The sequence below is a fragment of the Mugil cephalus genome, chromosome 19 (assembly GCF_022458985.1).
Source record: "Mugil cephalus isolate CIBA_MC_2020 chromosome 19, CIBA_Mcephalus_1.1, whole genome shotgun sequence".
NCBI lineage: Eukaryota > Metazoa > Chordata > Actinopteri > Mugiliformes > Mugilidae > Mugil > Mugil cephalus.
In genome coordinates, this window is record NC_061788.1 from 22646100 (window position 1) to 22662305 (window position 16206).

Genomic DNA, 16206 nt, shown 5'->3' on the forward strand with positions numbered 1-16206 from the left:
AGCTAAAGTCCAATGCATGCCATGATATTTTTGCACACAAATTACTGTTTTACAACCTGGACACATGCAAAAGAAAGTACAGTAAAACCTATTAAGTCTCCCTTCAAGAAGGTAGTTAAGATTTTAGTCAGGAAACCCCTTCACTTTCATTATTGTAATGTCCTAAAAAGTTCTTGATCTAGACAGCTATCAAATATTTATGGATGCCTGTCTCATCTTCAAAGTTTTAAATGCCCTCAGACTGATGCACCTCAAATTGTTGCACAAGACATACTAGGCCATTCTGATGTGGAAATTCAACATCATATCTTTGGAGCCTATGTTTCTGTGCAACAATCGATACGACTTGGAGTACACACTCCTGGCACCAGACTCCTCAAAGGATTTAAAGGGCATCAAAAGATTCCTGTATTGTTATTTTGCATCATTACATCCCTGAGTCAGGAGTGGGTAATTTGCTCACCTGCCACCTTCCTTGATGTGGTTGTTGTTTCTCAGACTCTCTCTTTGGAAACAAACCCTTTTCCCTATTACCCGTGGTCACTATGGCAGGCAAGTAAAGTACCACTGAAAGTTGATCGCAGACATTTGAATGAGACTTTGCCACCACCAGGGCCAGCAATCAGCCTGAGGTTATGTAGAGTCACCAAAATGGCTGGGGCACCCCTGCATGGGTGCCCTGAGGGATGGCAGCACCCTGTGGCGGACTCCGTGGAAGGGCTGCTGTGAGGAGAGAGAGACGGGGCATGTCGGTCTCGCTACTAATGGAATCGATGGAGCCTTCTTTTGGAGAATGTCTGGTGGCAGGCTACATTTACCATTTGGTCAGTGTGGTGAGCACGACAATGAGAAGAAGAGAATGCTCCTTATTACTTTCTTAATGGAGGCTTAGAGGGACTGGGGTCAACCAATGAGCCAATGAACCAACAGCCAAGGCTCCCTTGCCCATGCACAAGGCGTGTCAGACACTGTGGAAGACTATTTAAAAAAAAAAAAAAAAAACGCCTTGCCTGAAAAGCTGCCAATGGTGGTTCGTCTTTATGCAAAGCACCAATGAGCTCAGGAACAAGGGAAGAGCAGGGACACGCTGCTCCTCAGCTCCTCCACAGCCATCTGCAACAACAACCCTGCAACAACAGCCATCAGTACACCAGCTTAATGCGACATTCAACAACATTCAACACTTTTAAGTGTGTTGCTCAGATGTAATAAAATGAGTAGTTGGCTTAGTTATTTGTGTTGGAACGTTGTTGTTTATGATCAGCCTTATTAAATAAAATGAACACAAAGTACAGTACATACAAATTCCTTTCCTTTTTATAATGTTGTTAGATCTGAAGTACACTGACACACTTTTGACACACTTCATACAATTATATACTACAGGGGGCCAAACATAATTGGGAACTTCACTTAAAAGTGATTTCATGGATAAATGTACTACATTTTCTTATTACTTAATAAACTGGAAGCTCTACTGTGGATTCCAAGTGCTCATTTAGACAGCTGTAAATTCATGTCAGGCCTCCAAAATAGCCCTCACTGTGGTGAAAGAGACCATCACCAGATTGTAAAAAACAAATCAAAGTGTAAAAGAGAGATAGAAACAACATTAGGAGTGTCCAAATCAACTGTGTGGTATATTCTGAGAAAAGAGGAACACACTGGTAAGCTTAGAAAAATTAAAAGTCCTGTCATCCATGGAAGACAGCAGTGATGGAGGACCACATAATCCTTTCCTTGGTAAAGGCAAACCTGCCTGCAGTTTTGAAAGAAGAGATGGAAATTTTCCATGTGATGGGCATTTTAGTAAGATTCAGCGTGAATACAGAGGATTCACCACAAGGTGAAAAGAATTGATTCAAAACAAGAACAGTTTAGGAATACTTGATTAGATTTAGCTAAAAAGAAAAGAAAAAGAAAAAAGCAATTCTATAATGTGACTACACCAACCTGTACCAGAACAACAGCAAAAACACTATGTACAGTGGACTAGTGTTTATTGATAGCATCAATAAACACTTCAAACAATTGCAGCAAAACATTCAAACAATTGCAGCAAAACTGATGAGATGGTGCAGTAGAAATAGGAAATGTGTCAAAACATACTGTGAAAGTAATGGCTATGTCAGTCACCCTATACAAATCCAACAAATCCTGATAAATGAAAAAAAGGTTTTGATTTTTTCCCCCCTTGATAATAGAAACCTTCATTTAAAAACTGCATTTTGTGTTTATGTTATATTTATCTTATATATAAATTTGTTTAATGGTCTGTAACATTTAGGTTTGACGAACATGCCAAATAATAAGAAATTAGGAACGGGGTCAACACGTTTTCACACCACTGTATATCATATTTTGAATTCAAACTTACCACTGACACTTTAAACCCTAATTCAGTATATATTTTGGTAAACAGCTAAACAGTTTTATGTGTCCAACAACAGATGTATACTTATATAGAAACTGGCATCTTCAAGGTATGTAGGTGACAACAAAGTTTGAATGCTTGTCTCTATTTCACTTTTTAATTTTGAGTCCAAAAATATGTGCCCACAGTAACTACAGACAAATATCACAACTATGAGACAGCGTAATGCTTTATGAATTACATTTATAAAGACTGTATGTCACTTTATCTGTTGCTGTTGCTCAATAAACTAATGTTTAACCATGTTTTAAATAACATCATAAATAAATCTGTTCACACTTATGACATGCTGTTTGTGCATGCAGCAACTATGTGGAAGATGGCTGTGGTAACAAAATGTAAGTGGTGACACAGAACATAGGACTGTCTGAATCCGCTTCGATCTGGTTCAGGATATCGGGATTTGACTGACTCTGGGGCTTGTACCCACTAGAGCATCTCAGTGTAGGTGTCTCCTCTTGAACCTCAAGTCCTGAGTTTGTCTGCTGATTCCGTGTCTGCATTATCAGGTCATATGATGGATTAGTAAATAAACCTCTGAAAGGAGAAGTTGGTAAACCCGACTGAGACTTCAAAGCTGTAGTGGGTAGGGTGAGGGGTGGCTGGGTACACATTTTCAGGTCCTTGTTGTAGTAACCTTTAGGAAATGCAAAAGACATGTCCTCCCTGCTTGCATAAGAAATCAGAGCTCCTCCAGATTTATAATGCAGTTCTGGAACATCCATGACATCTGCTTCACTGTGGAAACTCTGATCCATGAGAAGTTGTCCACCCTGAAAAACAAACACAGTTACCCCACATTCATAAAAAAATACGAGCTGAATGGAAACATCAGCATACTAATAACCTCACATTATTTATTTGGTGCTAAAAAATAATCGAATTAATTATGAATATGATTTGATCTAAATGCAAGTGAAGTATTTTGGTGTAACACTGTGCTCCTGAATAAAGACAGACATACACCAAACCCCCATTGTTAAGTGCAGAAAACTATTGCTAGGGTCAGATGGAATAGTCCTATTTGTGTTATAATCAGAGGATTAGCTGCACCACTTTTATACCTGAAATTAATGTTCAAGTCAAAGTATCAAAAGATGGACATCAGACAGATCAGACAGTCAGACAGGCCTGTGAGTCAAGCCCCAAAAGTGCTGTCTGTTTTTTGCAAGATAAAGACTGAAAGGGTAATTGCCTACAATCCACCTTCTCTTCAGGACCTGCATGCTGACCCCTTTCACCCCAGACACTAACTTGAGGTCAGATACTGATGTTGGTCTTCATCTAATTCATCTCAAAAGTGTTCTATCAGGTTGAGGTCAGGACTCTGTCCAGGACAGTCAAGTTTCACACCAAACTCCCTCACCCATGACTTTATGGACCTTCTTTGTTGGTACAGGAAGAGATCATCTCCAAACTGTTCCCATAAAGTTGGGAGCATGGAATTGTCCAAAATCTCTTAGTGTAGAACTAAGGCTCCCAGCTCCTGAAAAACAACCTCACACCATAATCCCCCCTCAACCAAGGTTCACACCTTACACAATGCAGTCAGTCAAGTACCGTTTTCCTGGCAACCACCAAACACAGATTGGTCCATCAAATTTGAGGAGAATGTCTCCACTGCTCTAGAGTCCAGTGGCGGCGTGGTTTACACCACTGCATCCCACGATTTGCATTGTACTTGGTGATGTATGGCTTGGATGCAGCTGTTTGCCCATTGAAACCCATTCCATGAAGCTCTCTACACACTGTTGCTGAGCTGATCTTAAGGCCATGTGAAGTTTGGAAGTCTGTAGTCATTGAATCTGAAGAAAGTTGGCGACCTCTGTGCACTATGCTCCTCAGCATCCGCTGACCCTGCTCTGTCGTTCTACATGAGTTGCTGCTGTTCCGAATCACCTCCACTTTGTTATGATACCACTGATAGATGACTGTAGAATAATGACTAGTGAGGAAATTTCATGACTGGACTTGTTGCACAGGTGGCACCCTATCACAGTACTACGCTGGAATTCACTGAGCTCCTGAGAACGATCCATTTACTCACAAATGTTTGCAGAAGCAGTCTGCATGAATAGGTGCTTGATTTTATACACCTGTGGCCAAGGAAGTGATTGGAACACCTGAATTTAGTTATTTGGATGGGTGAGCAAATATTTTGGCAATATAATGTATATGTGAACATATGTGGAAATAAATTCAATCAATTCATCAGTGAGAATACAAATTGTCTCAAGACCCTTTACAAAAACCGACCTGAAACCTCCAGAGCCTGAGGGCGACAGTGGCAAGGAACAACCCCCTTCTAAAGAGAATTCTGATTTCGATGATATCACTGTGATATCGATATTGCATCATCAGGAAGATTTTCACAGGAGAAACGGAAGAACATAACTGCTTTCACATTTCATCTCATGATGAATTTCACATAAATAAAATCAGTGGGGCCCCCCTTTAAGCCATGATCTTGAAAACTTACCGATGATGTCAACCACTTGTCCTTCAACACTGGTGTTGGTATTGGAGGGTAGATTTTCTGAGTGATGCTGTGGAATGCAAGAATGCAAGGAAATAAATCTCAAACCAAGTAGCAGATTGCATATAAAATGAATGTGCCGGCTTGCTCACCATGCCCAGTGTCTATAGCAGAGGATAGTGATGAGGGAAAGGAGACCAAAAACTGCTCCCAGGGAAATAAAGACTGACTTGATCAAGTTATCAGCTAGTGAGGAGAAACAGCCCAGATAAGTATATCAAACTAAATTACAGAGAGTGATAGAAGAGAATATCTAGTAATGTGGGCTGAAAAAAATAAATATCATACTCTGAGAATTCAAGGTCACAATAATAGACGTATTGCCAGATTTTCCAAATGTTGTCTGTGCCGTAACTGTGAACGTGTATGATGTGATTTTCAAGTTCGTTGCAGTCAGGCTGGTGGCCTCTGGGTTGTCTAAACAAAGAGAAAGACACTGGTATGACAATTAAGCAACATCTCTATGGTTACCGCATAACACAGAATGCTTTACTTTTGTTCTGTATTGGGTGTAGAGAAATAAAATCAGGACAGAAACATCAAGGTTTGGAAAGCTCTATTTTGCAGCCTCTAATCTGTCTGGCGCATTAGTTTCCAGTACACCAATATAGTTTCAAGAGTTTTTGAATTGCTTTTGGATTTGTGTTTGCTTACCCTACAGTGCCATTTTTTGATTAAAGTTATTTTGTTTTCTACTCCTCCCTTTGTGCCCTGCGTTTCTCAGACAACAATGCAATTATGGGGTGTATCGGGAATGGTCAGGAGCGGGAGTACAAGAATCTGATGAACAACTGGTGCGGAGTGAACCACTTTCTGATCAATACAGCTAAAAACCAAAGTGATGATATTTGCAGAGGTTCAGGCCTCACCTGCAGCTCCTGCAAGAGCAGACCTTTAACATAAAAGCAAAGCAGCAGGTCACAGTATTTGATGGACAAATAGAAATATTATGAAAATGTATCATTGTACACAATTGTGACCTACAAAAGATATTAAGTGATCAATTTGGTTATTCCTTGGGTCTGTTTTAAACGTGTCAGTACTTTGATACAATATTCAAATTAAAATGAGCTCAAAATAACTGTGTTAAAGCAAACCAAATCATCTGAAATGCTTTATTTTCTCTGGAAGTGATCTATGGAAACATGGAGTTTCCTTTTAAATTCAATGTGAAACAGAAAGCAGACAAAATGTAGATCTTGTGGACGGAATGCCTTGATATTTTCTAACATCTTGTGTAGATTCGATCTGAAGTAAAACAGATTACTAGAATGGGGGATCCTTTAACTATCTGAATTCAGAGGAAAGAGAAACTGATATGACATTATTATCATTCTAAAGTAGAACTGATATGGGTCATATGGACAAGCAAGAGAGTACACAACATTTTGTGGGACTTTATTTCATAAATCTACATATGGCTATGACACCTTCTGGGTGTTATTCTGAGGTTCTGAATATTCATTCTGAAGTGGAATTAGATTTTTGGAAATGGGGAGATTACCTAAAGGACATGACATGTACATGACATTTGATGGGGCTTTAATTTTGAAATCAAACATCATAGTAAATGTCTTCTTTTAGAGAGGCCACTTGGATGAGTGCTAAAACATGAGTGACAATACTTTGATATTTTCTCAATGGCATTCTGGAGCAATGCAGTACCATTTGAGTTAAATCAGTCTGTGGAATATTTTTCTAATTCAGCTTTTTACTAAAATATTGACTAATTTGAAACAAAGCCCAGATTTATACAATTGCTTTATTTGCAATTATTCGCTATATAATTGTACGATTGTTCATAATTTACTAGTGATCACTGTGACTTTGTTTGTGACATCGCTTTTATTTATTTTTTTTTAGGTCTTGCATCTATTTATTACAATGCTTCAAATACAAACATACAGCAAAATTAAGTAGGTTGGCTTTGATAGAATTTGACCATTACTTCACAAGGTAGGGTGATAATTCTTTATCCACCTGTTTCTGTTAAAAATGAAAAGAAATCTGAGTGGATATTCACATGTCCAGAAAGTAGAGAAAAAAGGACCCAATTAAACAAATGAAAAGGGAATAACATTATTCCCTTTCACATATAGCATGTGAGTTGCAAAAGTAAGTGGATTTCCTGGATTACAAATCAATTTCAACACCAAATTAGAGTCCATCTATTCAGAAGTGTTTCAATGGAATGGCATTTGGGTGTGGCTCAGTGCTGTGCTATGTTTAAAAAAAAATCAGGGATTTGTCACAATGTGATCTTCATAACACATCTTTGTGGAAGTGTATAATGGCACAGAGCTTTCTAAAGACCTTTTAAAAAAAAGTTGCTGTTCATCAGTTTGGCAAAAGTTACAAAACTATTTAAACTTTAAATACTTTGTAGAATATTTAAGATGACTGGTGCCCTCCACAGTACTGGTTGACCAACAAAGATCAATCCTAAAGCAAGACACATAATAGTGGGAGATGTCACAAAAGAACTCGGGATAACTGGGTAAGTGACTTAAGGCCTCACTCATGTTGGTTAATGTCCATGAATCGACCATCACTAAACAACCATGATGTACAATTTGCTAAACGTCATGTAGACAAGCCAGAAGACTACCGTGGACAGATGAGACCAATTGTTTTAAAGGTGTTTAGAAACAAAACACTATATTCCAGCATCAGAACCTCAACCCGTTTGTGAAACATGGGGTGGTGATGTTCTTGTGTAGGCTTGTTTTTCTGCATCTGGAATAGGATGGGTTGAATGAATTCTAAATTTAGTTTGTGAGCGAATTCTAAGAGAAAATTTTAGGAAACTGGAACATGCAGCAAGATAGTCGTTCCTCAAAGGAATAGTTAAAGAAGAAAAATGTTTTGGAACAGCCAAGTCAAAGTTCTGATCTTAATCCAACAGAAATGTTGAAGGACCTGAAGCAATGTGTTAAACTTCATCAAGCTACTGTAGGTGACTGATCATCAGTTACAGGAAAGATTTATCAAAAAAAGCTCTGTGACTGATGGGTCTGAGGTGTTAGATTCATAACCACCTTAGAGAGGTAACACAGCGTACTAACACACCCTAGGCTACACTTGTGAGGTCAAAAAAAAAAAACATTAATGAACAAAAGTTCTCAGTTAATTTATTTGCGTGATAAGAAAGTGAGTTTGAGCTTACCGGTGCTCACGCTGAAGACTGGGCTATTCTTGTCCAAAGCGTAAAGAGTATAGCCTCGGATAAAAGCAGTCTGTTCTTTCAAAGGTATTGGATCCCAGTTTACCTCAACATTGGAGTCCTGTTGTTTAAATTTCAAAGACTTGAACAGCTCGTCTTTTATTCCTGAAAAAGTGACTTGGATGACACACATGCCATTTTAAGCACTAATATTTTGTGTGAGAAGTTATGAAATTCTGGCTTACTTTTCTCTTTCACATATCCCTCGAATCTCTCTAGTAGCACAGGAGCTCTTTCGGTGCAGGCGTATATGGACAATAAGTACCTTATTCCGTCTTTAAAGTTCTCTTGGGTTCAAGAATAACATGTTGAAATATAAGGAAATTGTGATGTTAGGCACAAAAGTTTTGTAGGTAAAGAAGAGGACTTACCTGAAGATATTCTGGCGTTAGTTTTATTGGGAGGTACCTTAAGCCACTCCACAGTGCCATGCCCAAACGGACACCAGTCTACTACATAACCACAGGTGGCTTTCATACTGGCAGACCAGGACAGACTGAAGCTACTGTTGCTGCCAGTGATCCCAGAAGTGTTCACTCTGGTTCTATCTGAAAACAGATATTTTTTTTAAATATTAGATTTGATAATAATTGTGGAAGTTCAGAAAGATCTATAGCACAAAACCAATATAAATACCCCTAACTCGGTCACACAGACATTCTTAATTCCACTGTACTTGTTGACACATCTTGACAGTAGTCATGCCCACAGTTTTTCCTGGAATGTCTATGATTTTGTTAGTAAAATCACTCATGAAGTCTACACCTTGATCTAGTCTGCCTGGCTGGTCATACTGTATGTGCCTTGAGGATGTTGAGGTTAATTTCATTTTCAGATGCTGTTATATATTCCGGTACCACTGTGTTGTTTAGACCTTTAAAGGATCAAATAACTAAAGGGAATTCCCTCAAGACATTGACAGTTTATATAACAGTCTTCACAGTTTGGGAATATGTGATCTGCATAAATATGACCAAAATAGTTCTTGAGTCCTAAAACTGCAAGACAAACATTTATGTTTCACCATAAAGTGTTTTACACACACACAAAATGGAAATTTCCACTAGATGTCAAACTACACATATTTCCAACTTGTTGCATTGCTTCCTAAAGAGTTTCACATTTGTTAGATGTAATGTGTGCAAGTCTTTTAAATTCTTACCTGGACCAAGGCTAGGAATGTTGACGACTGATGTTGGTGAGCGGCCGTATATGTTTCTAGCAGTAACTGTGACAATATGCTCTTTTTGTGTGTCCAGATTCAATGCAAGACTGTGCTGGCTATGAGGCACTGTTTGGTTTTGTTGATGTTGCTCACTGGTCTTTGCCCAGGCAACTTGATAGTCTATGATGTTTCCATGGCTCTGCTTGTCCAGTAGTGGCTAGAGAGAGGTAACATCAGGAATTTAGTTAACCCAGCATATGAAAACCTAATGCACTGATGTCATCACTACCATCTAACTGTTGAAGGTGACTACAGTACAATCTGACTTCTTTTTGCAAGCAGTAGTGTTACCCTCTGCTGTCTACAAGCTGGATTCGAACCTGCATCCTTGCAATGAGAGTGGTCCCAAATACACCTAAACTTACTTTCCACAAGATGACAGTTCGGTTTTCCCTCATCTGCATCCACACATCCGGAGCATCTGGGACTGTAGTGCAAGCAGAAAAGAAATATCTGTTAAATTTTCAAGACTGATTAAATGTCTGTCTGCTTTTTAAAATACATACCATCACCATTTGTGTTGTTGGTTACTTCATGACTCCATTCACTCCATTCCGAGAAATTTTGTGAAGTTCTGCATCGTACTCTCACATTATATGTCCAGTGTGGTGTCAGATCAGTTATAACTATAAAATTAAGGCCAGTTCCATAGTTGTCTTTCTGGAAATGCAATATGGACAAGAATTATGTTAACCTGGTTAAAGGAGGCATTTTACTTTCATGACCTAATGTCTCACCCTCAACTCACTATTGTAGAAGTTTCACCATCGCTAATGTTTACTTGGCAGGTTATATTGATATTATTGTATTGTAGCACATTCCACATCCACTCCAGACTGATGTTTCTGGCATTCACAGATGAAACATTCACGTATGGAGGAAGCATGTGCACTGAAACAAAAGACCACAACAATCAGCTGAAAATATTGAACAAATGCAGCTGAGGCTAGAAGTTTACAAGCATACTCCTTGAAATCCTTTAAAAAGGGTTTTCATGATTACAAACTATAGTGTTAGCAAGTTGGTTAGGAAATCTGCATTATTTCATATTATGAGATTTTTTCCAATAATGATTTCACTTGTAATTCACTATATCACAGTTTCCATGTCTCAGAAGACTATGCCATTAACCAGCTTGGGAATACTTTATAAAATTCTCATGGCTTTAGAAGCCTCTGGTGGAGGCGTATCTGTGGATGTAAGCTGCTCAAAAACATTAAACCTTAAATTTCTGAGTAGTGTATTTCAAGGTCTACTCTTAATTTCACATATGAACATCAAGTGATAAACCAATAGCTAAGAAATTCTAGACTCCCACAAGTTTGATTTATTGTGAAAAGAAATTACTGATGTTACCACTTTCATCTCTGCAAACAAAACTACACACCATGGACACCACCTATACAAAAAAAACTTGAGGAGGCCACCAATGCTATCGAAATACTAATTTCTGACTCACTGGAATTGTGATATAGTGAATTATCTGATAACTTTTTAATTGCTTTCGCCATACACAGGAAAGATAAGTATGTCCTAACAGACTACATGAAATATGTGGGGTTGTTAAAAAAAAAAAAATCTGTTATTACTAAAGTGTATGTAAACTTCTGACCGCAATTGTAGAACCACGTAAACATTATTATTATTATTTTGTTGTTGTTGTTGTTGTAAAAATACCTCTTTCTGTCAGGTCTGCCGTGTAGTGGAGCTCCAGTTTTCCAAGTTTATTTTGTACTGATAAGGTCCAATTCCTTTCACCAGGATCCACTCTTATTTTTTTCGAACATTTACCATTCAATCCATCCTCACATAGACTGAAACACAAATAACATGTTTTATAAATACACGTATATTTCTTTCCCACAACAAAAAAAAGAGACCACCGTGACTACCTGCAGTGTTGAAACTAAGAACGCTATAAATTATAATATTTTTATTTACCTAAACTGTTCACCAAGTAATAAATAAAAGGATTATCTTAGGGTGTATTCGCACCAGGAAAGTCCGATAGTTCACTCGCTTTGGTCCGGACCTTTTTTTTAAAAAAAAAAAAAAAGGTTGGCCAGGTTCACAACATTTTTTGTAACCTTTTTGTTCCTGGTATAGAATACCAGTTAGCAATCAATGGCATTTTTTTTTTTTTTTCTTGTTTTTGTGGACTTGGAAACATGCGGCGAATGGATTATATTAAGTTCGTGAAGTTAAACGAACTTAATATAATTTAAACATTAAACATTTAAGAGTGGGTTGAATGGGGCAACTTTAATTATTTTCCTTAGATTTGAAATTATTCTGAATTTACATAATACGTAAAAAAGGACATTATTTCTGTTAATTAAATGCGGGACGCCCCACACTCATGTCAGGCTTTTGTGTGTTGAATTGGTGGCTTCAAAGGCGTAAGATATTAATTACAATAAAAGGTAATTTTGTCTTGACAAGATTGTCAAGTGTGTATGGTGAATTGTTACAAAGGGAACCCCGTTTAATCCAAGAAGGCGCTCAGTTGTTGCATTGAGGTTCGAGGTTGAGGTTCGGAAAAGGTTCGGATTGCATTCAAGGGACAAACGAAGCGGACCAGGGTTCGTCACGGTGACTGTAACGGTGCGGACCAAACAAGTGAACACAGTCCCAGCTGCAGAAGTGGTTTCGGTTCACTTGTTTGGTCCACACCAGAGTCCGCTGATTTGTATTCACACCTACGCAAAAAGTCCGGACCAGAGAAAAGGTCCGTTTGAAGCAGACCAAACGAGCCTGGCGTGAATACGTCCTTAGACAGCTGGGATAGGCTTCAGCGACCCCTATGACCCTAGTGAGGATAAACGGTAGTGGAAGATGAGATGAGATGAGATGAGGGTTATTTTATATTAAGTGGTTTTAAATGTAACTTCATTTTGACATGTTTTACTTTGAAACCATCATTTCAATTAATGGGATATGACTTTTCAAACTTAACATATTTATACCAGTTGAGTAAATTCCAGTAGACTAATCACGTTTTCCGATCACTTCCATTCAGTCTTAAACAGCAATTAGGAAATTAAGACCTTACGTGTCTCTATTATTTGATTTGTGGTTTTGCCGCATTCCATAACCTTTATGGTTGTGAAATAGCAGATAGTATTGACGTGATTTTGTCATTTTTGTCCACACAGTCATATGGTACCGTTAAATGTGTTAACATTTACCATGTTCGTGAGAAGAATCCATTTAACAATCTTGTGATATTCATAGCTTCACAATTGGAAATTTGAAGAAAGTGTCAACTTCACAATTGGTTACTCATGAACGAGTAGCTAGACTACTACAGAATACTGGGAATAAGAAAATAAGTCAGCATTGTTGCTTAATCTTGTGAAACTCAAACTTTGTTTGGTATGCATTTTTAATTTCTCTAAGGAAGTTGGGATTAGTAAGACCTTTTTTGTGCCTGAAAGAGTGGCTGCATGTCACCAGTAGCTCCGTCAAGTGTGTTAGTGAGTTAATGTTGCCTGCCTGGACTGAGACCTGAGATGCCGCTGAACTTCCAACCTGTGAGACCAGGCAGCACCTACTGGCGACATGCAGCCACTCTTTCAGATGCATTTTTCAAAAAACATAAAAAATAAAAATCCATTCATTCATTTCATCACCAATGTGTGACAAAATGTAAAACGGATCAAACAAGTACTTGCTAATTAGCAAGGTTGTAGCTCATTGCTATTGAAAAAAAAAAATGTTAAATTTGCTGGTCATATCAAACTGCATGCAGGTTCTCAGGAGGTTAATCATCTACTTGGCCATAAAAAGGCACATGAGCCTGAACAGTACTGCCAATGACACACAAACCACAACTGATTCATATGAGTGACAGATAGTGTGACCAGAAAATATTGGCCACAACATTACAGTAGCAGCAGTAGACTGGACCTGACCGGCCATCAGTGAATCTGCCTGTGTTGTTCCAGTCTACAACTATCTAGTTTTAGACACTGATTTTTGGTCTTGGCAAACTGGAGAGGAACCTGATAGGTTCTTCCCCAGTTGTTCAACTGAAGGGTGGATGTGTGGTTATCTGAGACACCATAGTTTTTTAGTTATCTCCAACCAGTCTGGCAGTTATTTTCTGACCTGTGTCATCAAATTAGTTTGGTCTGTAAGAAGTGGCATCCTTCTTACATCCTTCCAAATAAGCCAGCCATTTACTCTGTTGCTTACCAGACTGGAGCCTCAGAGCCTTTTGTCCCCACACGCAACCCTGTGGTTGTACCAAGTATAATTATATTATACCTTCCAAGTAGCTGATAGACTGTTTGATATCGGTGGGGGAGATGAGACCGTCCTACTTTCCAGAAACATTCGACAGATTTGAAATCCCGGGTTTCACATTGAAGGTCTGTGTCGTCTGGCAGGTCTGATAGATTGCAAACACACAAAAACAAAGGTGTAAACAAGAGAGTTTTTTATAACTCAAAATATCAACGTTATACTTACAGCTGACATAAACACACGCCCCTTTGGAGGTTTGATTTGTTATACAATGTACATCAATGCAGGAATCTGATGCACGGTCCAGTGTGAGAGTCAGAGCATATGTCTGATTGCTGATCTTGACGGTGCTCATTTCGGTGTGATTATAATTCATCCTGGAAAACGTTTCTCCAGCTGGCACAATGCAGCAGAAGGTGGCGGTGCTGCCAGCTTCAAACACTCTGTCCCGTGGATAGACTCTGTATCTTGTGGAGCCTTGGTTTGGAGTAAAAGCACAATGATAAGACACAATAAGCGTGTAGAAATGATAGCATTATGAGGATATCTGAGAATAAATCTAACCAGGTAGAGTCTGTTCTTGTGTCCATGGACTTGTGTAATTGTTGTATCGGAAACGGAGCCTGACCGAATGAGAAGCACACTCCAATGGCAAACTGGATTTCCATTTCCAGGAATGACTAGATCCACTCTGGTTATGATTCATGGGAACTTCCTAAAACATTTTCATGAACAAGTCAGAGGTATATTGAGTTTGTTTGGCTGTTTTGAAAGTGTAGGTGGTTGATATATAACTCTTACGTGATGTACTTGCTTGTCTTCTCTGAGAACAACAATCTCATAGATAGGTACATCATGCAATGCAGAGCATGAAGGGTCATCTTCCCAATTTAAAATAAGCATCTCATCATTCCTGTCAAGAACCAGATTCTGAGGTTCACATTGCCAAAGACCTGAGGAAAATGACCACAGCACATTTTGATGTCAGTGTAGTACTATATTCAATGAAATAACACATGAGGATTCTATCAAATTCAAAGTCTTCATCAAACAAAAGGTTGTTACATGTTTATATGCCAGCCTCATCTACCAGTCTATACCATAGTTGCTAAATAACACATAAAGACCATGAACGTGTCATTGAAGCAGTTACCTGCTGCAAAAAAGCCTCTCCAAAATATATTGTGTTATTCAGGTTCAAACCATTCTCCATACTCACCAGTATCAAACATCCTGCCGCTATGGTACAATTACATGAAACCCCAGCACAGACTGCATTATAAAATGCATCCTTCTTCTTAGAACAACTCAACAAATGAGTGAGACAGCTCCTTCTGTACCATCACATCAACAGCCAGATACAGCCGTTCAGCAGTAAAAGCACAGCCCCAGATACCAACAGACTGTAGATAATCTAAAATCAGTGACTCCCCACTTTGATCATATATATATATATATATATATATATATATATATATAAATCGTTGTAGGTTGCGTAGCAAAATGCTATGAATATAATGTGAAACTTGTGCTAATGCATACAATTGGAAATTCATTTGGAATTTGTTTCAGTTTCATCTCTCCTTGCAATGTCAATAAACCTCTCAACAAGAAGTCGCAGTCATGACTGTGAAGTGCTATGTATCACAAGCTGTATGCTAAAAATGCACAGTAGTTATTGTGAGGTCTCTACTGAGCTGAAGGTGTTTACGCTATTAATACAGACATTCTTCACAGCTGTAAAAGAAAAAAAAGATACCTGCTTGCTATAAGAAGCTAGTAGATGACATGCTCACCTGCTTGTTGTCCATTTCCACTTTGTGTGCTCTTGGAGAACAGTGAGACCAGTAGTATCCATGTGATCATTATCATACTCCTTAAAACGACAATGGACAGTTTTTGTCAAAAAAAGCTACATGTTTCTGTATAGATGTGAAAATACAGAGACTTACATGATGAAGTCCGACTGGTGAAGGCTCTGAGGTCTGAAACAAGAAAGTTCCACTGTCAACTTACTCCTTAAAGCCACACCCGCCAAATCCAGTAAGTGAAAGGTTCTTTGGAAATCCATTTGCTGCAGTTCAAAATGATTGTGAAATCCATGGGGATTTCAGTACAGGAAATGGAGTGGCTGCCTTCTCGTAACTATGAGTCACAGTGGGAAGATCAGACAAACCCTCCTTCCATTTAAATAAAAAAAAACTTTTTTTATTATTATTATTTCATTATTATGATTGATTTGAATTGTGTATCATTAGCCCCTGGTGTTACAGTTTCAGTTGTGTTTTAAACAGATTTCAGCAATCAGATCAAATTTGAAATCTGTTTTTACCAAGTGGGTCCGAGCAATGAAGCGCATGCGAAAATGCAAAAAACTGCAGTTCATCCAGTGGCTGCTTGAGACTGGATCCAAAATTTTACATTTTTAAAAGGTTTAATGAACAAACCAACCCTAAGACAGAAGGGGAAGCTGAGGCCAGTGAGTAACACAAGAGCTATTATAACTAAAGGAAAGGATGTGAGCAGCAAGCCAGAAATAG

The 16206-nt window shown here is 38.5% G+C and overlaps 1 protein-coding gene across 3 annotated transcripts; it reads right to left on the bottom strand.

The window, feature by feature from the left end:
• Positions 1 to 1295: 1295 nt before the first annotated feature.
• Positions 1296 to 15704, bottom strand: LOC124997118 (leukemia inhibitory factor receptor-like). Of its 3 annotated transcripts, none has more exons than XM_047570709.1 (18): positions 15619 to 15704; positions 15463 to 15542; positions 14468 to 14619; positions 14231 to 14381; positions 13892 to 14143; positions 13688 to 13811; positions 11096 to 11232; positions 10167 to 10309; positions 9925 to 10078; positions 9784 to 9845; positions 9356 to 9575; positions 8565 to 8741; positions 8379 to 8480; positions 8137 to 8298; positions 5259 to 5387; positions 5063 to 5156; positions 4914 to 4980; positions 1296 to 3207 (listed from the first exon to the last, which is right to left on the bottom strand). In XM_047570709.1, coding segments are annotated over exons 1-18 (2673 nt in total). In that variant the 5' UTR covers positions 15621 to 15704; the 3' UTR covers positions 1296 to 2742. The 3 variants fall into 3 exon arrangements, with proteins under 3 accessions (XP_047426665.1, XP_047426664.1, XP_047426663.1); XM_047570708.1 differs by having other exon boundaries at positions 9931 to 10078; positions 13616 to 13811; XM_047570707.1 differs by having other exon boundaries at positions 13616 to 13811.
• Between the last annotated feature and the right edge of the window lie 502 nt (positions 15705 to 16206).